At 40.1% G+C, this 26,894-nt stretch overlaps 1 protein-coding gene and 1 long non-coding RNA gene across 4 annotated transcripts; one reads left to right on the top strand and one right to left on the bottom strand.

Annotated features, from left to right (window-relative positions):
• Window positions 1–1,198: 1,198 nt before the first annotated feature.
• rasgrp3 (RAS guanyl releasing protein 3 (calcium and DAG-regulated)) lies at window positions 1,199–25,952 on the top strand. Of its 3 annotated transcripts, none has more exons than XM_028007903.1 (17): window positions 1,199–1,570; window positions 11,784–11,935; window positions 12,060–12,162; window positions 12,440–12,502; window positions 12,795–12,926; window positions 14,707–14,854; window positions 15,978–16,151; window positions 16,627–16,743; window positions 16,934–17,212; window positions 17,341–17,421; window positions 18,126–18,239; window positions 18,354–18,469; window positions 19,605–19,752; window positions 21,345–21,381; window positions 21,578–21,727; window positions 23,772–24,142; window positions 24,918–25,952. In XM_028007903.1, exons 2-17 carry the CDS (start codon window positions 11,866–11,868, stop codon window positions 24,936–24,938), a joined length of 2,124 nt encoding a protein of 707 aa, XP_027863704.1. In that variant the 5' UTR covers window positions 1,199–1,570; window positions 11,784–11,865; the 3' UTR covers window positions 24,939–25,952. The 3 variants fall into 3 exon arrangements, with proteins under 3 accessions (XP_027863704.1, XP_027863706.1, XP_027863705.1); XM_028007905.1 differs by having other exon boundaries at window positions 1,201–1,570; window positions 24,913–25,952; XM_028007904.1 differs by lacking the exon at window positions 1,199–1,570 and adding an exon at window positions 7,634–7,778.
• On the bottom strand, window positions 19,896–20,213 carry LOC114138555 (uncharacterized). Its single transcript, XR_003594231.1, has 2 exons — window positions 20,073–20,213; window positions 19,896–19,991 (listed from the first exon to the last, which is right to left on the bottom strand). It is a non-coding gene; the product is annotated as an uncharacterized LOC114138555 (long non-coding RNA).
• Window positions 25,953–26,894: the final 942 nt, after the last annotated feature.

The following is a 26,894-nucleotide window of genomic DNA, read 5'->3' as shown; positions in this document are numbered from 1 at the left end:
TGAGCTCAACTCCTCCTTGAGGTAGAATTTCAACCAGAGAACAGGAGGAGTTGTGAACGACATCATTGATTTTCTGAGCTGTTTTAGAAACGTAGCCTGCCTGTGGTTATAGTTTTATTAATGGCAGCGGAGGAAATGAGTAAAGCCATTCCTTCCTTGTTGGTCACACTTCCAACTATTGAGCAATTAAAGTCGGATCAAGAGGAATGTTTAAATCATTTTATTGCTGGCAAAAGATATAGTTTGACTCAGTACTTCTCTCTTTGCAGTGGGGGATAGTTGGTTGCAGCGCAGGCTTCATAGCAGTCATAGCATGACATGCACTAGAGCCAAACATTAACGACTGGATAAAATCCGATCCGATCATTTAAAACCTCAACTTAGTTCACGCCTTCAGAAATCAATCGTCCGAGATCCTTTCAGACATTCTGGATGTAGCAAAGAGTAGAACAAGGGACGGGCGTTTACAAGGCTGCAATTATTCTAATACTGTCACATAAACGTCCACACACAGATTTCAACCACTCCGTCTAGGTTGGCTTGATAACGAACAGCTTAATTTCACCATGGTTGTTCTTTCGTTTTAATTCAAATATCGATTACGAGTAAATTTCAGGAGATCGCAGTAAAACACCAGCCAGTCTCCTTGGTGGAACACGGTCTCACCACACTTCCAGTAAACATCTAATCGAACCTGAACCCCATTTCCAACCCCGTGAGACATTTCCATAAATGAGACACCAGATTCCCGCCCGGTGGCTGTGGTGCCAGCTGACCGTGTGTGAAACAATCAAAACTGGAGCTGAATTCTTTTTGTGCAGCCAGACAGCAGGATGTGCTGTCAGTGCTTTTGTTTAGGCAGACCTTTTTAGAAGCCCAGAGACAAAACAATGTGTACAACGTCATCGGAGTGGAATATAGGATGGGTTGACCCTCAACAACAATGCAGCTGTGCTCACATGGCCTGGCTCCACCCTGCCTGTCGGTTATCACTCTGAGAGAAATCCAAAAACAAGTGAAAAGCTTGCAACACTGTGTCTCATTCACCGAACAACGTTCTCCTGAACTGTTTTTGGAATCTGCTGCAGGAAGACACACGCACACACACACACACACACACACACAAAAACAACCCAAAGATGAACATGCTCACGAGCGTGTTGTGATACATTTCCTGCACAGCTTTTTTTTTTTTTTTTTTTTTTTCACGTCGCCTTGTGTGAGCTCTATATTTAGCCCGGCTTAACTCAGGCAGGAAAACTAAGTTGGGAAAGAATTGAAGGAAGTCTAGTGGTCATTTAGACAAACAAAGCTCACACACAGGGCTCTGCGCTGGCTGAATACACAACATCAGTACGTGTAGCTGAACAAAACAAAGGACTTCAGATGAGAGAATCTGAGAGACCATCTGAAGAGAGGAGCTATGCTGGCTGGAGAAGTCTCCTAGATTCAACTGGATTCTGCTTTTTAAGTTGTAGGCCTGAGGAGAAAAAAGAAATTGGTCGACCCATGGACATCTTGAAAGGCTGCATGTATGACTTGTGTGGATAGTTCCCGGGTATAAAGCGAGGTAAGCTGCATGTGGAAAACTTCAGCAGTGATTATGAGTTGCAGTTAGTTAAGTCTGTCTGGCTGTGAGTTACCAACTGAGAAAAGGCCACGGTTTTACAGCTAGTCTTTTATGTTGGGTGTGTTAAAATCTACATGTTTACTGTGTTATTAGGCATTTTACCCAGATACAGTTCAACTGAGATTGAATTGTCCTTTATATCTTTTTATTCTTGGTCGATGTGTAAGTCCAAGCTTAATCTCACAGTGACATCAGGGTGTGTGTGTGTGTGTGTGTGTCCATTGCAGGACGTCTTCTTCTGCCTGGTAGACATTTATACCACCACCCTGGTGACGTGGAACGTAAAGAAGATGAAAGTGTGATTTAAAAGTGAATATCTCTGTCAGGGAGAGGCAGGTACATGCTGGACTGGCTGCTGCTCTATCACAGGATTAACAACCACATTCTCTTCACACAAGAGAATTTTAAGTGATCAGTTGAGAGAGTATCCATATTTTTAGACAGTGGAATGGAAACTGAAGCGACATGCATGCAGAAATGCTCCTGGCTGGGTTTCTAGCCCAGGGGAAGGCAGCAGTGATAACAACTTGCAGCCAACAGGACAGTGACTGGACACTGTGACCGGTGGCCTTACATGTAACACACTGGTGTAGCTTTAAGAAATCAGAGCAAAAACCTGCCACTGTTGTGAGCAGTGTGCTCTAGTTGCAGACATTTAGGAAGAGCAGCACCATCTCCACTGCATCAACTAATCAGAATAATTTCTTCATTGACCTGTTAGTTGTGCACATGCATGGAGCAAACCGACGGTAATCCGACTCCGCTCTCTGTTTATGCCTAAAACTCTCCATTTAGTCATCAGCAGTTGTTGGTGTTATCACCTTTAATAATTAACTCACCCTGGCTGCAGCAGGACTCCACTTTCCCACATGTTCCAACTACGACCTGAACCAAGTTTCTTACTGGAGTCTTTTGACATTTGTTACACAATATGACATGTGAGAGAGTCTGTCAGAGACTTCTCTCAGGTTAGCAGTCGTTTATGTTTTTTTAAACACCTAAAACTATTTTTGACCATTGATTCCTAAAAAGACATGCAGTTTTTTTTCTCAAATAGAAGGATGGCTCCCACTGCGACAGACTGGCGACCTGTCCAGGGTGAACCCGGCCTCTCGCCCGAAACGTTCACTGGAGATAGACACCAGAACCCCTCCTGACCCCACTAAGGGACAAGGGTGTAAGAAAATGGATGGAGGATGGCTCCTACAGTTGCAGTTTCTCTATTGATCAATGACATCATTATTTCTAAATGCTGAGCAGGTGAAGATGAATTAAAAAAAATGTGATTGTGTCAGTGGATGAATTTTACAAAACCAACTTTTAGAGCATTGGGTCTTTGTATCCGTTAACTCATCGGGCCGCTGATGAGCTGAGCCCCCTGTGAAAGCAAAACGTCACCCCTGAAAAAATCCAACAAAATGGTTGGTTGTGAAGAGACACAGGGTGAGCGGATCCCCTTCTCTGTTCGCATGGTAGCTGTTAGCTACCAAAATTGATTAACTGATTTGATTTGAGTTGTTGGAAATATGCAGAATGTTTTTTTTTTTGCTGCTGGTGAATGTGTTTGTGTCAGATAATCAGGTTTCAGTTCAGTCATAGGAAAACAGATCTTCCCTTCATCCCTGTAAGTTATCAGACATGTCTGACAGTAAAGTCAATTAGTAACACCGCTAAGAAAGTACTTGAAAATACCACCTGTTATCTTCTGTTTACATCAAGAAGGAACAGATTGAACTGTCCGTCCGTCCATCCATCCATCCATCCATCCATCCATCTATTTTCTTACACACTTGTCCCTGATGGGGTCATCAGTGGTGCTGGTGTCTATCTCCAGTGGTCAACAGGTGAGAGGCTTCAGTTCACCCTGGACAGGTTGCCAGTCTGTCGCAGCAGATTGGATATATAATATAAATTTTCTATCAAGAAACAAAAGTTTGATATAATTAGTCACATTGTATTTATTTTTCACAAAACCAATCCTTTTTGTGTTGGGAATTATGCTCGTCTACGTGTAGATGATCCCATTGGTTTTCATTCAGAACATTAACCCTTTCATGCATAGTGGTCACTACAGTGGACAGCTATCTAAAAGCCATTTTCTTGTGCTTCCTGTGGATTTTTATGTTATAAATGCACACAGACCACTGAAGTGGACACTAATGCATCATAAAATATACCATCAACTACTGGCCATCAGCTGCAAATGCAAGAAATTATTTTTGTTAAATACAATATGGCCGACAGACAAAAAAGCATGAGAACCGACCCGGTCCCTCCTTCTACTGTAGACGACTCTTGCAAGTAAAAAAAATATTGTAACATCAGATAACCCCTAAGGAACAATACTACTGATGTATTTTTCAAATAACAACTTTGTATTTGGACAAAATTACAATTGATCACATAAAAAATAAAAATAAAAAAAAATTTCTTTTTACAAAAAAATTTTCCTACCTTTTTTATGCCTTAAGAAAAGAATTTTAGGGGCGTGCTGTGGTGGCGCAGGGGGTTAGCACACCCCACGTTTGGAGGCCCTAGTCCTCGACGCGGACGTCGCGGGTTCGACTCCCGGTCCCGACGACCTTTACCGCATGTCTCCCCTCCTCTCCTCACCCTCCTTCCTGTCTGCCTACTGTACAAAAAATACGAGCCACTAGCGCCGCAAAAACTCTTCGGAGAAAAAAAAGAAAAGAATTTTAAAAAATGGAAAAAAAAATTCTGACACAAAGGATCATAGTTCATGCATCAGAGGGTTAAGATCTAGATGTCGAGTGTTCCATGAAAACATGGCTGCATCAGTCTGCGGTTCCACCGGGCAAGGAAGGAAGCTGCAGCACAGCGTGTTCTTGATGTGCGTCCTCGTCTTTGTGGGAGTGAAGAGCCGGTGCTTCAGTCCAATTAATGAAGTCTATCAGTGTGTTCCAGGTCCATTTGGCCGATGTACAACAATGTGTCCTCACTCTGCCGAATGTCAAGTGGTTGCATGAAAGGCCTGATGAAGGAAGAGTACACACTGTACATGTTGTTATTATGAATATGCGTCACACTGCTGCACGGTTTGCATGAATTAATGATACGAGTCTGTCTGTCAAAATCAGGCCTGCTGGTCACTTTTTGTCCTGCATCTGTTTTATTTGGTTTGATCCCAGAGAATGGGTCATCAGAGTTCAACTGCAGCTTGTTTTTACCTGTGAATGTGAGACACGCTGATGTCCCAGCTGTACCTCAACCCTTTTCTGCACCTAATCAACTCAACCCCTCCTGCACTTATGTCCCCATTTCCTGATTTCCCAACCTGTAGAGGCTCAATCTAACTATAAACTGAGACAAATTAAACAGGTACGTAAAGAAAGTGCTTCATGATTGAAACAGATAACATCTTTTTAGCTCAGTTCCATCTGTTTTCTTGAACCTAACTTTTTCAAAGTCAGTTTGATTTTTCATTGAGCTTGCTCAGTGTGCACATAGTCGGGGTTAAGACGGGGGCAGCACAACTGTTTACCTTCAGCATCAATACAATTTAATGCAGGTTGGTGCAAAGTTTACATTCTGGCCCTGAACCAATACTTGCACTGCCACCCTTGTCCTTCACAGGCCCCTAACATTAGGATGAAGCTAAGCATGCTAAGCCACCAAAACACAATTAGTATTATCATTTACTTGTTTGTGAATCTGGGTTAAAAAAATTATTTTTCAGAAGATGTTGGTCAACAACAATCTCAGACACTGTGCCTTCAGGCCGTTAGCGCATCGATATTAACAGGTGTGGTTCTACTCTCTGAGAAATAAGCCTTTCCTTAGACGAAAACGTTTTTATGAAACAGCCTGGTGAGGATATTGGTCTTCATTGACCTCTTAAATAACAATCTATGGCGTCCAAATGGTTAAAAACTCTCTGAATTATTCATGCGTTCTGACTCCTCACTCTGGTTCACATGTTTAGGCCACAGGCCAAAATGATATCTTGTGCCTCTGCATTTAATCATTTCCATTTTCTTGTCTTACAGCTTATACTTGAACAACAATAAAGCAGCTTACATGTACTTTTTATTCCTGAAGATGATCTTTCACACTGTCGAAAGCCACTGGCCAAACAATCTTGCTGGGTTCCATCTGGGAACATTTTTTGTTGACGCCTCGTCTTTCGTAGATTTTTCTCGCTCCTTGCATCGCCTGCAACGAAATCAACCATGAGCATATTTGTAAATATATTCAAACAAAGGTACTACCAGACAATGTATCCAACTAGAAAATGATTTTGTAAGACTGACACTCATTTACACGAGTGACTATAGAATTTAATCAATGAACACCTTAATGATATTACGTTTCTGTGCTACACCCACCACTAATCTAACTGCAATTTAAACACTTTTAGAAGGCAATCTCACCAAAAAAGAAGAAACCAAAACGAACACAATATACGATTGTGAGCAAATTTAGTTTGGTAGTTTTAGAAATGATGGGCTACCACTGGAAATGGGTCATTAAATGTAGTAAAATGTATGGGAATTGATCTTATCTGGAAACATCATGTTATTTTTCATCTTGTTTGGTAGTAAAAAAAAAGAAAATTGCTAAGAAACAAAACAAATAAATGAATCATAAAATATAGACGTATCCTTTACAAAGAGGCCAACACCGTGGTGATGAGCTCTTGCTACTTTGAAGGCACGACAGTGGTTATAAAAAGTGTGGATTACTGCTTCTATGTCATGCCTGGAAGAAAATATTTAATTTCGGAGAGATGTCTGAGATTAAAAACTAATGCCACACCATTTGTGTGGTTAATAAAATTACTTCAGTTTTGCGTTTGTTAAAATACCAAATGTTTCGGGGCATCCATAATTCACTGTCCTCAAGACAGTTAAAGAAGAGTTCAAAGAGAAAGAGCACCTAGCTGCTGGAGGGAGAAATAGATTTGACAGTCATCAGCGTAAGACTGGAACCCCATATTTCCTTAATAAAACTTCCAGTGGCAGAAGGTACAAAGAGAAAAGGAGTGGCCCCAGAATAAAGCCTTGTGGAATCCCTCAACCCCCCCGACTGATTGTACTGATGATGATGATTTTTATAAAAACCTGTGGGAGGGTCCATTGGGGTTTCTGATCTGAGCGACATATGCAACCGCCCAGGGTGCCATCTTGTTGGGGGTGGCATTAGTGTCTCTCCCCCTACCCCTCTGTTGTCAAATCCCCCCACCCAGAGAATCTGGATGTCAACAGTACCTAATTGTAGCATACCCCAAATAATTGTGTGACCACTTTTTTGTGTGTAGCAAAATTGCTGTAATTTTCGATTATTTCTGATAGATTTTACACCTTGTTTTAAATGCTTGGAGGAAAGGTTTGATAAACGCTCCCCTCACGTCAGACACAAACTGGATGACAAATGACACAGATTGTATTCATTGCTGCTGCACTTTTCCTGCATTTGTACAGGTTAGTGGTCAACCAAACACTCAGAAATGTTCCCTGAAAATGTAGTTAAACTGTGTGGATGTTTCATAAAGAGTCATAACGTGATCTATAAACAGTTTTATATGTTAGAAAGTTGGTTCGCCCAGGGCACCCAAAAGGCTAGGAGCTCCTCTGGGAGAGTCATGTAATGGAAACGTTAGGTCAGTGAGGCGACTGTCAGCAATAGCAAAATGTCTCCTTGAGATCATCCTGTGACACAACTTATGATCTGGTAGTAAAGGTCGCGTCTCGAAGTAAAAACGATTAAACTCTGAAGGCACAGAGAAAACAATAGTACACGTTTAGATCCATCCTGTCTTCTTAAATCCTACATTTCGGATTAAATTGCAAACTAGGTCCAGCACAATGAGTTAAAATGTCTGATATTATAAGAAACCCAAATTCGCTCTCTTTCCGTGGTTCTCTTTGTGTCTGTGTGTGTGGGGGTGTGTGTGTGAGTGTTTGCGTGCACAAGATCACATGGAAAACTGCTGCTGCTCCAGGCTGCTGTGTTTACCAACAAGAGGAGGAGGAGATGGAGGAGGTCATACAGTGGAGTAGCTCCACCATGGGAGGCTCTTTGTGCTTGTCAGCCAGCAGCAGCCTGCAGCATGCAGCAGAGCTGGATGTATCACTAAATAGGACCGCTCCTTAGCCTCGACGTTTGCGTAAACGTGACGGCTTAGCAGGTAAGACTCGACTCTGAAGCCTTAAATGATGATCGTTGATCTGCCCTTTAATGCCTCAACAGAGTTTAGTGGAAGTTTTGAGATGATTTGACTTTAAGCTGCTGCTTGTAGCTTCACCGTGGGGTGCATGCCAGCATCAGAACATCGCTTTTATAAAACAGAAGAATGGATGCGAGTTTATTTGTGTGAACCTGAGAACCAGTAATAAGAGATGTTTATTTCGCGCTTGCCACTGGGCATTAAGTGATGCCGCCGAGCCAGAGGGAGACACACGGTGACCCCTCTGTCTGTCAGGGCAGAAACAGACCAAGTTGTGTCGCCACATCGTGCTGCTGCACTGTGAAATCAGAGGCAGGAGCCAGCAACAGCACACAATATGAAACTCATGAATGTTGGAAAAGTTGCGCTGAGTGTGTGATGTTCGCAAAAGAGGAAATTAAAGAGAATGCTGTTAAAACAGTTTCTCTGTTGACTGTGTGTCTGTCACACTGTGTTCCTCCACACAGAGCTGCTCCTTTATTCTAATCGCTGCATTAGACAATATACAGTATATATACTATATATATATATATATATATATATATATATATATATATTTGAGGCTGGATTCATTTTTAACTCAAGTTAACATTTTACTGAAGAAAGTCACTTCCAATGCTTTTGAAAATCCATATCCGGTACGAGGCCGGCGTTAGTCTGAATGGATGGTTTGTGTGTCTGGATTGCTTTCCTCTCATCCAGTTCAAGCACAGATTGAAGAGCCCTACTTTAATGATCATCTATAAAAAGGAACACTCAGTAAACATGTTTTTGCAAATCCAAATAGATCCCAAAGAATACAAAGATGAATCATGGCCAACATGTAGCTCCAATACACATCTCAAGGCACTGCAGGACACAAATAGGTCCAATTTATTGCCCCATTGAAACCAAAAGTTCACATAAAATAAAAAATGAAACACATGCATCTTTTTTCCTCACTACCTGAAGTTAAATTAGACCAAACGTCTCTTGTTTTTGGTCTAATTGCCAAAGTGATTTCTATTTGCTAAAGTCCAGGTTGAGCGAGAGAAAGTTATTTATTCATATCTTCAAAGTCAAAAATGTACATACAGTAAACTTTATTAGTAACTGGTAGTATTGTTTTTAAACTGTGTGATTTGGGTCAAACCTTTTGGGTTTCCTTTCACAAGATTGTCGCCATAGTGAGCTGGACTTCTGGTCCATTCATAAAGACATTAACAAATAAATCTCCGGTATACTCTTCATTATACTAGCTGACCTTTAACAGGAGAAGTTTGGTCTGCTTTAACTTCTGACAGTGAAATAAAAAGGAAGTGCCTTTTAATTCAATGCACGTATTCAGTCCAGTAGAGACCAGTAAATCCACCAAGGACTAGTTAAGAAGGGTGATGTTAGTGGTTTTGGGGCAACTCTATTTTCCGGAGATGAATAAAAAAAGTAACATGTCCAGTACGTCTGAAGAGACGTAAAAAATAAGTAAGTGTCTAATAAAAAAAGCTAGAAGACTTCATAACATATAGACACAATGGGTTTCATTGACATAAACTCTATAAATCAATATTAGAAATGACTTGACTCAATGGTTGTGTCAACAAAATATCCAATGAAATATGGAAGATAACAGTTTGGCAGAAAGAAAATATTGTTTAATCTTCAAGATGCAAACAGTGGATAATCAATTAATGGATTGTAGTGGATCCATCTCAGATCCTGTTTCAGGGGTTTCTAATTAACATATTTGCATGTGTATGCTTGTTATTCTATTTATTTGGGTCTATTTAGTCATACTTAAATTACTTACATCACTCATATATATATATATATATATATATATATATATATATATATATATATATATTTGTCTCTATAAATTTTATAGACAAAAATAACAGAAATCACTTCAGGTGTTTTTATCAAGGCTGCTCCATCCTTAAACAATACAACATGTGGATGTCTTTAAGTGCACAGCTTTGAGATTTGAAATTGGATTGATTAATTCATTCACTACATTCATTTGAAGATAAAAATGGTGGCTAAGCTTTTCAGATTGTGCAGTTATTACATGAAGGACCTTCTGAGCTTTTCCTGCCATCACTATATCTGGTTATTTTCACAGAATGAGTGACGAAGCTCTCTGGTTTCCCAGTGCACTTTGTTTATTAACCGCTGCATGTAAAGCACCATCTGCTGGGAACATGGTTTAAAACAACAACAGGATTTTAGTCCGAGCTTGAACAGTGAATCCCTCTTGCCATGTGTTTCGTTGTATCGGGGTTTGAACATGAGGGAAGGATGTGTGCTGTGTTATTTAGAAAGTGTGTGTGTGTAACTACTTTTGTTTAGTCATGTCACTGTTCAGTCACATCACCGTGTTGTTTAATATATCAAAGGATCACCGGACCGTTTGGGGATTAAAGTTCAATACTTATAGTGCCTCCAAGTGTTTGGATATCTGTTATCTTAATTTTAAACTAGATTGTGTTTGTCTAGAAGCTGCAATCAACGCTTTTAATGCATAGTTTTGAAGTATTGCATTGGAAAAAATTGATGTAAATAGTAAAATAAAAAAAAAAAAATCTTTGTGAATTTTGCGAAAACGTTTTTCTATTCACTTCAGGTGGTTTTTCACGTTTTCTAACGGTGAGATGGAAACACATTTGCCTAGTAAGACCTAACTTGACAAACTTTTCCATCCACCGGTGGGTCTGTGCCGACCAGAAGCATGACACTCAGAAAAACGTCAAAGTCCAAACATCCAGCAAGGAGGGAAGGCCGGCGAGAGGCACTACAGCATGAGATGGCAGTGGTTTTTCTCGTTTAGTGGCTTTTCAAAACTTAGCGTAAAATTCTTATGAGAATTGGACGGAAACATAGGGAAAGGTGATTCAACACCTTCAAGATGTTAAAGATAAAAAATATGCACATTTTGTGGAAAATTCTCAAAACAAACCATAGAAATCTGAAAATCCAAAGACACCAGCAACAACTGAACTACTGACAAACCAGGAGGGAATCAGGCTTTGGCTTGTGGTCTTCATGGGGGTTTTCACAAAACATCAAACCGTTGTGATTAAAAAAATTTTTTAAAACAAAAGTATTCTAGTTATCCAATCACACTTTCACACAAATAGACTGACCAATCAGACCGAAATAGGCTTATGGTTGGTAGGTGACCAGACATACACTGTGGTATGGGCAGAAATATATTTAAAGGCTAGATTGTCCAATTTCATATGTGCACTTTTCTGCTTTTTGAGATAAAGAAATCAAAGAAACGGTACGTACTGCTCTTAGCATGCTGTGGGGGGCCACACAAGTTCAGTCGAGAAATGAACTACATTCAGAGTTAAAATCATGCAGCCAATTCCATCCAATATAAGTCATTATAACATTAGGTCAGAGACAGTAGATTGTAAAATAAAAGCCTGTTCTGAGATAAACTCCCTTTTTAAAAGGAGGAAACATTCAGCAGAGCCTGGCTAGGCATTAGCAGCAGGGCCTCGATAGAGAGACAGTAGCAAACACAGAGGCCGGGTCAGGTGTGTACTTTCCACAACACAGGAAAAACAGACAGAGCACATGCAGATAAATAACAGGGTGTAAAGACAGCAGGGTGATGAAAGGGGTCAGCATGTTTTCTAGAAGAGTGGCGCCCAAAGTGGGTCCTCAAGGGCCGCCATCCTGTGTGTTTCAGTTCTCTGTGGTTTAACGCACCTGGACCCAATGATGGCTCATTAGAGGCCTAAGAAGAACATCGACCTGCTGAGGAGGTTGTTATTACCACCAGGGAGGAACTAAAACATGCAGGATGCCGGCCCTCCAGGACCGACTCTGGGCACCTCTGGTTTAGAAGTAGCAGCTGAACATAGTACTGGTAGATTATTCAGTCATTTACCACTAAGTGTTGTAGACATTTTCACTTGTGTTTCCAAAGAGGTTTTCTGTTGACATGGTGATCCTTGTTTTCTCCTCAACTTCTAGGGTTTGCTGTCTGTCTGTTGTTGCCAGGACAGACCTGAAAAGCAGAGCGAGCCGAACTCTGCCTTCCCACCACTGTGGCACTATGGGATCCTCCACTCTGGGCAAGGCGGCTTCTCTCGATGCGCTGCTAGTTGAATGCATTCACGCGTTCGGTGAGAGACGCACAACATCTTAGTTGATGTGAAGAACTGACGTTTTGTGATGGGCTGTTAGCGTTGGCATTATTTCATGGTAGTTTACATTTTATGCTATTCTGGGACTTCCTTCTCTTCACAGATGATAACGGTGATCTCCATGCCAACCTGCTCCCTCGTACCATGCTGCTAATGCATCGCTGGTATGTTACATCCTCTGAGCTGGCAGGAAAACTACTAATGATATATCCCATCTGGCAGAACAAAAGTCCTTATGCAATTTATTTTTCTTCAAATATTAGCACAAGTTATTTTTTAAAATGGATCCTTTTCCATACAACTGCCCAGGAATAGTTTGCTTTTAGGACCAACACACTGATGGGCCTCAATGCACATCGACATGTTATATGTAGTTGACTTTACCAGGATTACATTTTTGTACCAATGACCAATCTGTGAACCTGCAACCAGTTTCCTTTTAGTTTATCTATTTTTATCATAAAGTCCTTAACCAAAGTCTACGTACCGTGATGGCAAAGAAGACGGCTGCAGGATGACCAGGCTGAAGATTTGCTATTTCATGAGGTAAAGAAATAAACCCATTTCAGACTCCCAGCAAGCAGTGCTGTCCAATACAGAATTGTCTTTAATTACTTAAGTTTAACTCCACCTAATTATGATTTCACACTTTGTATTTTTAAGACTTAAAGTCTCTCTCAATGTTTTTGTTACATTTCTTAATGATTAATGTTGTAACTTTAAATAAAGTCAGAGACCTCCTGGGTTTTAGAAGAACAACTCGTTGGATGAGGGCAGTTCCAGCACATCGGGGCCTTTCTGCACCTTAACACCTGCTAATGTGAATGTGCACATGTAGGTTCTGGATAGTGACCTTCCCTGCAGAGTTCAACCTGGACTTGGGACTGATCCAGATCACAGAGGAGTTCAGGGAGGCGGCCGCCCAGCTTGGTTGTGAGGAGCATTTTAAACTTATCGACATCTCAGCCATGTAAGCCACCAAACACACACACCCCCACCCGCACACGCCCACATGCCTACACACCCACGCCCACACCCCTGCACACACACCACTGTAGAAACTAAAACAATTGATTGTTGCTTCTTGACAATTGATCTCGTTACAGTTGATTTTTTTTTAAAATTTCCAATGCATATTTTGCATGAGAAAGTATGAGTATATGAACAGCAGCTCACTCTGTTACTAACGCCTCTCTCTAGTCTCTTTTGTTGGACTGGGGGTCTCAGTAGGAGAATTGTTATGATTATGATTCTTTTGCCAGATTGATCACACACTGCCGTGAAAAGGCATCCGATTCTTCGGCCAGGATTTGTTGCGAGTTACCCAAAGTAGTTATGTTCGTCATTCTTGCATGAACAGCACACCCCAGCTGATCCCACCAGTGTTCAGTGGGGCTAAAGTCTGGACTGTTCGAAGGACCTCTAATCCTCTTCCCTCATTCCAACTTTCAGTCAAACTCCGCTCTGTCGGGGCAAACATCTGCATTTTGTGGGATAGAGTTCAGACAATAGTTGCTAGTCTGAAACTAGCGACATGTTGACAGAAAGCCTTGTTTTCATAGAAAACAAGGCTTTCTGTGTGTTTTCCCACACCATCACACCGCCTTTACCAAAAAACTGTCTTGCACTGCATGGAAGGACTCAGTTTTCACAGATGGGAGCCACATTCCCAACATCTGGTGCTAAAACTAATTTATTTTAGTGCTTTAAGGCTAAGATTGTGAATAAGAAATTGTTTTTTTTTGCCTGGTAAAAAAGGTGAACTAAACCTCTTATGAGTTGTGTTTAGAAATGTGCCGTTATTTATGGGGTAATGGACAGACTTTTCAACGATCTAAGATGTCTTGCCAAGAATAAGAGTTAAAACAATCCCATTTCCTTCTCTGTTATATTTATATTTGCGATATTACTATTTTACTAGAATGAAATTCCTACTGAGTAGATCGGAATTTCCAAATACAAAGTAGAAAACAACACATAGAAAGCCCACTGAAATTTGAATCTGATGTCTAAAGCTTAAAGCTGAGCACATCCTTAAGTTCAGTTCTGCACAGAAAACAGACTGAAAGAAAGAAACGGTTACAGTTTTTATGTTTTCTGTCCCGTTAGGCCATTAGCACACGATGTGTCTTAGAATCTCTATTCATGAATTTATGTACTTTCTATGTATGTTAAGTGCAGAGAATCAGGACAAATACATTATTAGCAAATATTAGATTATTAGCAAATAGATTTTGCAACCAGAACTGACTCTATTATGAAGTTAAATGAATAATTCTTTAAAAATATATATATGTCTAGCAGAAAAGAATACTGAGTTTTACTCACATTATTAGAAAGTAGCTGGACAACTATTTATTCAACTTTTATATTTTTAGTTTACATCAAGATTGGCTAAAATTGTGTTGGCTGTAACAACAGTCATCAATCTAATCACATGTTCGTTCATCAGCCTTGATTTTTGTCCAAATAACACATTTTGAACTGCTTCAATATTCAAGATTCTAGCTGGTGTTGCTCAACACCAGTAACAGTAAATGCAAATGTACAGTAGAAATACTACACTTCACTATCTTCACTATTATAACAGTGAAGATTTCTGTGAAGAAAATAAAAGAAATGATTTGTTTTGTTGATTGTTCCTTATTGCTTTTGGCTGTAAACATTTAAACCCCTAAACCAGAACCGTCCTGCTGATTTGACTGGGTTCAGTCTGCCAGCTTACTGCTTCTGACCTGATCTCCTTACAGCCCATCATACGATTGGATGCGGAAGTTGACCCAGAGGAAGAAACAAGCCAAGAAAGGGAAAGCATCGCTGCTGTTTGACCACTTGGAGCCTGTGGAGCTGGCAGAGCATCTCACCTTCCTGGAGTTCAAGTCTATCCGGAGGATATCGGTTGGTTAAACCTGTCAACCTCTGAAACTGATGGTGGATGCACAGAAATCTCTTTATTTTGTCATATTGAATAAATCAATGAAAAGTTATTTCAGCGACTCAGTTCACTCGGTGAAACACATTCCGCGCAGACTGAAGTTTTCAAGCCTTTATTTTCTGGTGACTGATTTTCAGATAACAGCTAATAAAAACATGACATTTGTGATTAGGATGTCAAATGAGACCAATAAAAAACAACAACATTTTAATACATTTTTAATGTGGGCTTAATGATAAATGTATTTAACGTTATTTTCAATAAAGTAATTTTAGTCTGACAGATGAGCCTCATCAGAACTCATCATTTATAGGACGTTTCCGTATTTGGCGAAACGTTATCAGCTGTGACAGTAGAAGAAAACTGTAGTGCAGATATAAACCTTGTATGAAGAGGACTTTAGTCAATATGAGCAACATGATGGGAAGTTGCTCACCTGCTACAAAGGCTGGCTGGTCTCATGGAAAACTAGTCATTTTCCCCAGGCCTGACTGATTACAAATTATACCCACAATAATGGAAATATCTGGATTTAGTGTTTTCAAGGTGAGAAAACGGAGACAATCTAGAATAACGTTGGAGTGTTTTCAGCTGAAATGTAATAGTGATGAGAGAAGCCTGCTGCTTGCGAGAGTAATTCACTTTTAAGTGTACAGTACTGTACTTACACACCTGAACAGGAAGTCGGGACATTCCAGATCACATATAAAACTTTTTCCAAATATAGAATTGTAATTAAAAAATTACAATCAAATCCTCTCACTTTATTATTCATGTCTAATTAATAATTGTTGCTACATCAAATAAATGTTGTTGTCTAGATTTCAAGGAAATAAATGACCTTTTTTTGACCCATACATTTTTTTGGTTCCTACATTTTCAGCAGAATCCTGTTTCTTTTATTTTTTTTTATCTTCCTGCAGTACAATTTTACAGTAAGAAGTTAGTTGTGTCTTTCATTTAACTGACTGTAACATTGAAATGTAACAGTAACTCAGTCTGTAACAGAGCTAAGTTACATTGCATAGCCTCCATGAAAATGATTTGTATAAATGAACCTTGGTAATAATTCTCATTCGTCTGCAGTTCACTGACTATCGGAGCTACGTGATCCATGGTTGTCTTGTGGAAAATCCAACTCTGGAGCGCTCCATCGCTCTCTTCAACGGCATCTCACAGTGGGTCCAGCTGATGGTGCTCAGCAAACTCACACCACAGACCCGAGCAGAGGTCATCGCCAAATACATCCACGTGGCTCAGGTAACTCCTAAAATAGACTAACTGATAACATGATTATATTATTTAGCACATTTTATGTAAGCAAAAAAAATTATATTCTTGGCATTTTCATAATTTCATTCATTGAACTCTCTTGAAAAGAGCCCAATGGGTATTAAATCATGTTTAATGAAGGGGAAATTATTTACAAACTGTACCTGAACGCACCGTGAAGCCTGTGCATCTAATAAGAGTCTTCTGTCACTAAAATAAACCAGCTGTCACTGACAAACATGTCCAGACAACTTGGTTGATGGTGATAAATATTTCAGAGCAAAACAGCCAACAGAATCTCTGCCACACCAAGTCAACTCAAGTCAACATGAGACTTTGGGCTAAAAGGCAGCAGATGAGCAGCATATCTTTTTCAGAGTTTTATTACAGACCATGGCACTGACTGATCTCTGGTGAACATTGTTAAAGCCAAATATCTTATCCCTCCCCTCTGTTTTCTCAGAAACTGCTGCATCTTCAGAACTTCAACACTCTGATGGCGGTGGTGGGAGGCCTGAGCCACAGCTCGATCTCTCGACTAAAAGAAACTCATGCTTACCTGGCGCCAGAAGTTCTGAAGGTACTGAACATGGGCCACGCTATGCTATTCCACACACTGATTTCTTCACTTACGTTAATGTAAGAAAATGCGAGCCCCCATTAGCCTCTGCAACTGGTCTATCTGTTTACCCATCTATGTCACATGAGCTGCCTCAAAAACGACTGTGACTTATTCATTACATGATGCTGTTTTCCTATTGCTGTCCCAGATTTGGAGCGAGATGACAGAGCTGGTCTCTTCCAACAACAACTACTCCAACTACAGAAAGGCCTTCAACGAATGCAGAGGGTTTAAAATCCCCATCCTGGGCGTTCACCTGAAGGATCTGATCGCGGTGCACGTCGTCTTTCCTGACTGGGTCGGTGACGGCACCATGGTGAACCTGGTGAAGATGCATCAGCTGTACATGACGTTCAATGAGCTGGTGTCACTGCAGAGTGTGGTATCCCAAGTGGAGCCCAACATGGACCTCATTTACCTTCTGACGGTGAGGGCAGCTATTTGCTTCAGGCCTCTAATTTTATATAGAACATAGAGAATATATGCCTCTGTGTTAGGGTTTGGCCATCATTATGTTTGTTTTATGACTTTTACCTGAACGCTCATATTTTTCAGCTTTCTCTTGACCTTTATTACACAGAAGATGAGATTTATGAGCTGTCGTTGCTAAGGGAACCACGTAACCCAAAATCGCAGGTAAAGTTCTATTCCAAGCTATGATTCTGAATTAAACACACTATATGCTGGTAAAGGTCTGGCTGTTATGGTGGGATGAGACCAGTTTAGTGGTGCTCAAGTCACAGTGAGCAGCTGCCAAGGAAGGTTTTATATCCATATGATATCTGTCATATTCAAACTCTTCTTCCTGATTATCTATGGTCTATTGTCAACATGCATTGACGTGTAACTCCCCTGTTCAGTCTGTGAGTTTTCTCATATTTAGGTTATTGGCAACCTTTAAATTTTACCAATATGTTTTATGACTAAGTGATATTAGCATTTTGGAGCTCCAGAGAACTTGAATCTTATAGAACATTTCAGAGTTATAGATTAGTGGTTGTCAAACTCCAAGTCCTCAAGGGCTAGTCGCCTGAAACTTTTACATGTGTCCCTGGTCCAACATACCAGAGTCAAATGGCTCATTTTGTCCTCAGCATGCTGTCGTCCTTCCTGCTACAAATCCAAGTATTTTATTTCAGTGTGTTAAATAATTTTTAAAAAGTATATAAAAGTTGTCCAACGCTGGCGCTTGAGGGCTTAACACCCATGGCAAAAAGGTTTTCCACTCTCAGAGTCTTGGAATTATAACCAAAGATAAATTGTCCAAAATATAAGTGGAAAATAAACTTATAAATAAATATTATGAGTTGAATGAAATTATACTGACTCTGTATTCTCAGCCTACATCTCCAACTACTCTCAACAAACCTTTGGCCCCACTGGACTGGGCCTCTGGGGTTACCACCAAACCAGATCCTTCTGTGGTCAGCAAGCACATTCGCAAACTAGTAGAAGTGAGTAAACCTTCCAATTTTTAATAATGCCTTCAAACAAAAACAAAGATAATTGACATTGCATGATGCTACATAATGTCATATGATATTAATTACCTGTTTTTCTTCTACTAGTCTGTTTTCAGGAATTATGACCATGACCATGATGGCTATATATCACAAGAAGACTTTGAGAGTATTGCAGCTAATTTCCCATTTCTGGACTCATTCTGCGTTTTGGATAAAGATCAGTGAGTGTGAAAAATAACTTTGACACATCTGTCTTCTGTCATAGCAAATCAATTTCCCTAATTTAGGAATGATTTGGTGGGTTGTGGAAAACTTGTGGCGATTGGTCTATGCTTTACTTACGGTCTGCAGTAATGCTCAAGGAAGATCGAAGGTTTGCTTTTTAAAAAGGAATTCATGATTGGGATTTCATTCAGTGCTGGAAATTAGTTTGCATCCCCTCATCACCAAATTCAAAGCAATGTAAAGTTTGGAGGATTAAACAATTTGTCTGAGACATTCTTCTTTCAGAAAATGAGAAATTTGTGTTTACGATCACTTACTAGCTGGTACACTCAGCTGGATTGAAGTCTTACTCATCAGACACAAACTGACACTTCAGATAGAAACTAGACAGAATGGGAACAGCCCAGAAATCACAAAGGCACAACCCTATCACAAGAGCTTGCACAGCTCCTCCATGGTGTACAGTACACACTCTTCACTTGGCAGTGAAAACACCAATCGCACCACAGTCATCATTGGAGTCACTGTTCTGGTGATTCAAGTCATCCATCTTTGTTCAGACCCTCAGCATGATGCTATCCTACCTGTTTATGACAGTCAGTTCTGTGTTATAAGGTTTGAAAGCCTGACATTGACTCTTCCAACCATCCTGATAGTCCATGTTGATGTTAAACTTACGTCAAATACATATATATACGTAACTGCTTATATATGTAATGTATATATACTGTATATATGTATATATATATTGGATTACGTGGGTTGTTGGTATGGATTTAATGTCAACACAATCACCAGAAGTATATTTACAAATTTATTTTACACAATTGCTTGGCCCCTAGACTGTGGGATGTTTTGCCTCCATTTTTATGCTGCTTAGATTGTATTGATTCATACATTTTCTTTCATTATAAAACAAAAATCAGATAACTCTGCATTGATCTAAAGCAGCAAAAAGAAGCAAACTGGAAAAAAAAAGACTCCCTGCCACCAAAACAATGAATATTTATCAAATAATAAGCTGCACGCATTTGCATCACTGCCATAAACTTTGTCCATGACAAAAAGATCTCCAGCGGAGCTGATGCTCCTGTTTCCTCCTCCTTGTCTTCCTCTGCATGTCTTCATCAGAGACGGATTGATCAGCAAGGATGAGATGGTCGCGTATTTCCTCCGGGCCAACCCTCTGCTCCAGTGTAAGATGGGACCTGGATTCATTCACAACTTTCAGGAGATGACCTATCTGAAGCCAACCTTCTGCGAACATTGTGCTGGTTTTGTACGTATTTCAACAGTCGCTGGATGTGTCAGAAGTGAATTATGTCGATTGATGCCAAACATGCTGAATGTATTAATACATAATTGTCATGATGGTAGTTTTTAACAAGCCCACATGCAGAACACAAGACAGGAGAGGTAGGATCAGTGTTAAATGATTTAATAATGATCACACAATTATCAGCGAGAATCAGGATGGTCTGGTCCAGGGGCAAAGACAGTGACGGCAACAATGGTTCACTACGAGGAAAGAGCAGAGTGGTGAGTTCAGGGGTCGTGGGAAGAAAGGAAATCTTTCTGGGAAAAACAGGCTGATCTTACTTGTTGCAGATGAACGGAGTCTTGGAGGGGAAACAAAGTATGTCCGGGGTCTCGGTTCTTGGTGGGTCCAAGAACAACGGAGGAGTGCGGCGGGCAGCGGACAGGTAGGCTCGGGTGCAGCGGAGAGACGGAGGAGTGGTACGGCCGCCAGCCGTGGGGGTCCAGGAGATAATTTGCAAAACAACGGAGAGGTGAGTCTGGGAACTCGGGCAACCTGTGGATACTTTCCACGGCGTCACGAGGGTGGTTCATAAACCAGGAATTCAACCGGGATCTCATCAAAGGATCACCTAAAAGGCAACGGAGTAAACAAAGATAATTACTAGAATGTTCAAGACAACTAGAAACACAGAGACGGGCTCAGGGGGCTCAGAGGTACCGTGACTGGCTAACACTCAGGCGACGCTGGACTGGCGGCCAACTCCTTAAGTCTGCGCCGCTGATGAAGATGATCACGAACAGCTGCGGATAATAATGCACCGCACTCCAACCGGAACCTGTCGCCATCTGGTGGTAAAAGGTAATAAGGGTGCACAGGAACTCCCACCATGCAGCCAGAACCCCGGAACATAACAATAATGTCATATTTTACTATGGAATTATTAAATTACAGAAAACCAGGTTAAAAAAAATAAAAAATTAACAGCTTATAAAAATGCAAAAGAAAGGGGAAGCAGGTGAGAAGCCGGCTGAAGTGACAGGTAGGTTTTCTTATAAGTCCAGAGTCCAGCGGTGTTTGTTCACAGACGTTGCGTGAAGGGAAGCGCAAACCACCAGAAGGCACAAGCAGGACCTCTGGCATCCAGTAGGTGGCGGAGGGATTACATGCACAGGATAATCACTGGAGCGCTGCTCATCAATGCTTCTGTAATAAGGGCAAAAACTGTGGAGATGAAAGCTGATCATCTTATTAACCCGGGTTTGAGGATGGATGGATGGAATCTATCACATTATGAAAACAGTTTTGCATATTTGGTAGTTCTTTGGATCCTAAACTAGAGGATCACCTCTTGTCACCTCATTCTTCTGAATAAGGCGACAAACTCACAGATTGGAATTTGTGAGCACTACACTTTGTGCAAGAAATGAGGTGTTCTTCTGGGCCCCCTGTTGGACTGTTTGTCCTAAGCAGCTTGCCGGTCCGCTTGTGTTTTCTAACACCTGTTCTGGGTCCCAACGGTTGGCATGAAACCCAGTAGGCTGCTGTGACTGTGTCTGTTTTCTCCATCCATTATGTAACATTTTCCTCTTTTTCTCCTTCCACGTGTGCAGCTATGGGGAATCATCAAACAGGGATACAAGTGCAAAGGTGCGTCTGCTGCTTTATTGTAAGAGTGACATTCATTGATATGAATTCACTTGTTAGCATCTCCTCTCTTTTTTCTTGTTTTGACACCAAATTTATTAGCAGTGGATATAATAATTAAAAAAAAAAATTTTTTTTTACTGACGCCGCTTGAATACCGCAGGGATGATTTGAGCTAATAAATGTGTTTGCCTTGCAGACTGTGGTGTTAACTGTCATAAACAATGTCGGGAACTGCTGGTTCTGGCCTGCAGGAAGCTGATTCGCTCAGGCTCTGTAAGCAGCGGCTCTCCAGCCAGACTGACCCACAGCTCTCTGCCCAACAGCCCAACGCTGCCCACCTGTAAAGGTTGTTTTCAGATACTGTTACTCATAAGCAATATTCTGGTGTTATCAAGATTTGGCTGAATGTTGTCATAAGTTAGCCTTTTCATAAGAGTAAATAAATGTAAGTCTGTAGTAGTGGTACACTGATGAATCAACCCCATTGTTCTCAATTTTGCGTGATCGGCCGATACTCACATGTGAAGCCAATATTATTTACCGATCTTATCTTATCTATGAACGTCTAAAAACCAGCCACTGTCCTCTTTTGGTCTGCCACGAGAGAGGTTTGACTGTCAGCCCCCACCCCACCAGGTCATGTCTGCATGTTTGCGGTTACCAATAATCACCCCCACACTCCACTCCGTTGACAACTCAACGACCTTCTTGCTATTTTCATTAACATTAAAGACAAAAAAAAAAAATCGTTATTGGAATTGGCAGGTCAGAATTTTTAAAGATCATAATCGGTAATCTGTAATCGGTAATCAGCGAGAAAACTGCAATCGGTGCGCTCCTAGTCCTTAGTAACATCTTATTGTATTCAGTATTAAGTTACTGAATACTGAGGTACTGGACTTTAGGTCAGTAGAAGTGTTAACACTGTGATAAACCATCTCCCTGTTACTCAGAGTTATTTTTGTTCAGTTGGTGTTCAAATTTAATGTTCAACTGGGAAATCTATTTCTCTTTGTAAAGCTGAAATATTATCTACTTGTTATCCTTTGCATGATAAAACTAGATTATTTTTTTTTAGATGTAAAGCATCTCAAATAGCTGTTTATTATGGCCTTTCAAAAACCCATCAACAGTTCATTCATTTTAAATAGGGCTGTCAATCAATTAAAATATTGTCCACAGGATTCATGGCTAACTTGCCATTTCTTGAAATTGTATTAGATAATTAATACAATTTCAATTACAATTGAAATTACAATTTACAAAGAAAAGTGTTTATGATTGCTTATGATATTCTTAGCATTGATGTGGATAAATATGCTTATTTCATGCAAAATTATTTTTACTATAATTGCAACAATACTAAACATGACGAATATTATCAAGAATATTCTACAAAAAAAATTGATAAAGGAACCGGATTCTCTAAAACAAATTGCCAGAGCTACTATTAAAGAAAACAAAGTGCAGTGTATGAAATGTAACAGTGGGGAATGTAATACAGAACATTACATTTAAAATGTTGCTAAAATTAGACTTAATAGTTTGTGTTTGTGCGTTTTTACATGTTGGGTTTATTTGACGCAGCCCTGAAAAACAAGAACAAGATCTGACTCTCCAACCAAAAGTCTAATAATCATGATTAGTTTTCCTGAGGAAGTTTCATTTGGATATCATTACAACCAAAAAAGTTTCATTAATTTACAGATTATTTCACATTAGCAAACCTTAACAGCGCCTTTCAAATTAGACGACGCAGTGACAGATGAAGCAGGCTGAGATAACTCCTCGTGCCTTTGTTGTTTTTGTATTTATAATTTGTCATTTGCTCACATAAGTTTAAAGTAACTTCAATAGTGAATATTGGTACAGAGTGGCGCTCTCAGCTGCTCTAAGTGCAAACAGTGCTGAGTAAGAAGAGAGGTGGGCAGGAGGAGAGTTTTCAAATGTGACTTTTTAAAGAACTAGAAATCAGCTCAAACAGAGAAGGAAGAAATGCTCAAACTACAGCGCAGGCCGGGACCAAAGCTACGGAAGCCTGTGTGTTAAAAAAAAAAGACCTCATTTAAAGGAATCTGCATTTGCATTGACTTTGACAGTCCTAGTTTTAAAATAAAACTGGTTTATTATATGCAGTATAGGACAGACCACAGTTCCATTCATTTAAATGAAGTGGACTCTCATCTTAAGCTGTGCAGGTCTGGACAGCGTCACCGTTCATGATCCATTATAAAGCTGTGTGGCACGCTGTTGCTGTACATTGTTTTTGAACAGAACGTTTTATTTATTGTGTTTTATGTGCTCCTTTTGGCCATCCACTCATTGTCATTGCTTGCTTTTACTTGGCGAGAACTAATTCACATATTTCCCTGTCGTGTTCCCTTCTCCAGACGAGGACGATGTGTTCGAGTTCCCAGCTGTCGCCCCGGCAGGCCCAGCTCCGGATCCTCAGTCCATCACCCTGATGACCGGCTCGGCTCAGAGGATATCTGTGCGCCTGCAGAGGGCCACCACCAGCCAAGCCACGCAGACCGAGCCCCTGTGGTCTGATCTGGGCTGGGGGTCCGCAGACAGCGGCTCACACACGTTTCCTAAAATGAAGTACAGGACTCCCAGAAAGGCGTCTAAGAGTCCAGGTGTTGGCAGCTGGGAAAACCACAGTAACAGACAGCAGCACGGAGTTTCCACTCAGAACTATTTGAATTGTCAGAACAAGCCCGACGTCTGCGAGGGACGGAACGGAGAAACAAACAGGATGGAGGTGATGAGACTACATGGTTCAGATATTTGGATTAGCAGCAAATAAAATGAGCCTACAGGCCACACAAGAGTTCTGCCTCATTTCTTGTTTTACAGCGCCCCCTAAGGGAAGTGATGCAAGAAAACATAAAATAGAGATAATCACAAAGTAATCTACAGTACATCTATGTATATATGAAAATTAATGCACTATAACATAACACTATAACAATGCACTGGAGGTTGAGATCTGTGCTATTATTTATTTATTTATTTATTTTTGGTGATGGCAGTTTTTAGGTTGTTTCCAGGAAAATGCATTTTGACTTTTCAAACTCAAAATGTACAGAAATAGACATTTTAGATGTAACGTAATATGATGTGGCAATATCTGAATTACAAGTTTTGAATGGAATTACTGAAATAATTCAAATATTCAAATATTGAGCTACACTTAATATTTTCTTATATTTTGAAGTGTCAAATGTCCTTATTAATACACTGCTCAAAAAATTAAAAGGAACACTTAAACAGGTGTTTAACACTTAAAGTGTTCCCTTTATTTTTTTGAGCAGTATAGTTAGATCATCCTAAAAACATGGCGAAGTATGTCATTGAACCGATGAGCTGTCTTGTGGCCCTTGGTGTTATCGAACTGAAAGGCAGCTCAGACCGCAGACTCAGAGTACAGCTGGTAGACCTGCATGTATAAGGGTGCAGATTAACTGTATGGTGGAAAATATGGATGGCAGTAAGAGAAATAACGTTTCCTTCACCTTTGGTTTCCTTAAGGACAGCTGACTTGGCCACAGCAATGAAGGCCGGGAGCACAGGACCTCCAGGACCACTAGGACCACAGGGAGCAGGAGGTTCTTCTCACTGGGGAAGACCTTGGGATGCTTCAAGTCCCCATTCAGTGACTTAAAGTGATCTCACCCTTTCCAGACCCCCGGTAGGCATATGGCTGCTACCAAGGAGAAGCTCAGTGGATCGTGAACACCTGCTGTGAATCAAATCCTGAGACCACAGAAAGCTTTAAAGCTGTAAAGGCTCCTGAAAAGACGACACATGAGGATTTACAAGTGAAATGGAAGCTAAAGAAGTGTGCTTCGGACACAGCTCAGTGGATCAGTCTTTAATTAAAACTCAAAGGTTTGGAGAGAAAACACCCTAAATGAAAGGTCAAAGTTTCCTCTTGAAGAGGCTGATATCTCTGGGCACATACTGTATGTACATAGTGTGTTTATAACGTGCTGCAAATAAAGGGAAATTGTTATTCTTATTAATAGCAATGTTGTTCTGCAGATTGTTTGGAGCTTGGTTCATTCTGTTCACTCCATGTTCATTCCAGAACAACTCAGTTCACTCAGATTCAGAGTTAAGGTTGCAAACAGTTCAGTTAGGCAACAATCCAGTCCCATTTCCTCTGGATCAATAAAAATGCGACTAGTTGCAAAGGGTTCAAAGGAAATCAACACCTTGTATTTTTATCCTATCCTGGTAAAAACCAGCTTCTTTCAGTGGGTCTGGGCTCTCAGCTGCTGAAAACGATTGTTTCCTGGAGATGTGGACTGGGTTGAAGTTTTCAAATTTTCCCAATCACTAATATTTGTCCCTGACGTACGCGATGCAACAGTACGATGTTATGAAGCCTTCCTGCATCCTAAACAACCGAAACAAACTTCCCTGGTGAAAAAGTAGCATACGTTGGTATACTCAAGTATATTTTAAATATACCGTATTTTTCTGAACTACATTTTTAGTATGTTATCAAGTGGGTATGCTTATTAAGATTACACTAAAAATGTAAAATAAATACATTTTTAAAAACATGCTTCTAGTACTCTTTTTAAAAATGTATTTTTGGTACACTATATATATATATATATATACAGTATATATATATATATATGTGTGTGTGGGTGTGTGTGTGTGTATACACACACACACACACACACACCCTACATCCGAGAACGTATAGGGCAGCGGATGTATATATATACAGTATATATATATATATATATATATATATATATAGTATATTAGAAAAACATAATACTTTTCTGAAGTTGTATTTTCAAATAGGTTATGTGTATATTTTTATATATACATCTCAATAATATTTGTAAGTACTTTGTAAATAGTGTCTAGTAATTAGACTCCATTATATAACATTTCAATCAAACACTTTCAGTGTTTACATACATGATACTTTATGCTTACTAAGTATGCCATAGGTGCCTCAATAATCTTTTACTATTTTGTTAAAAAGACAAAAAAATAAAAAATGTACCTATCCTTTTAGCGGAACTTACTGTAACGTTGCTTAACAAAGTAATAAATATTCTTTTCATGCCTCAAAACATGAAATGTTGACAGTTTAGTGATGGTTCTGGTTCTGCATCAAAAACATTATTTGTCCTGAACACTAAATCTAGAAGGTCTGTTCAGTGTTAAATCTCTCTGAATATAATCTTTTTTTCTCAGTTCTTTAACAAAAACACTGAAGCTGTCTTTACTCAATCCATTTTCAGATGCAAATTCTATCAGCCGACTGCATGTTAAACTACAGGGAGGTGTGAGCGTAGCGAATTAATATGCCGTATTTTTATGAGCCTTTGCTCATTTGAAAATGAGTGGGAATCGATCCCAGTAGAACCACGCTGAGGGTTGCACTCCACACATGGTGCAGGCTCTTCACTAACCGAGCCACCCAGTGTCCTCGCTCTTCCTGTTTTGCCAGGTTGCCGCATGTGAGAGCTTTAAGATCATTT

The sequence above is a fragment of the Xiphophorus couchianus genome, chromosome 22 (genome assembly GCF_001444195.1).
Source record: "Xiphophorus couchianus chromosome 22, X_couchianus-1.0, whole genome shotgun sequence".
Taxonomy (NCBI): Eukaryota; Metazoa; Chordata; class Actinopteri; order Cyprinodontiformes; family Poeciliidae; genus Xiphophorus; species Xiphophorus couchianus.
This window is presented reverse-complemented; position numbering and strand designations above follow the sequence as displayed.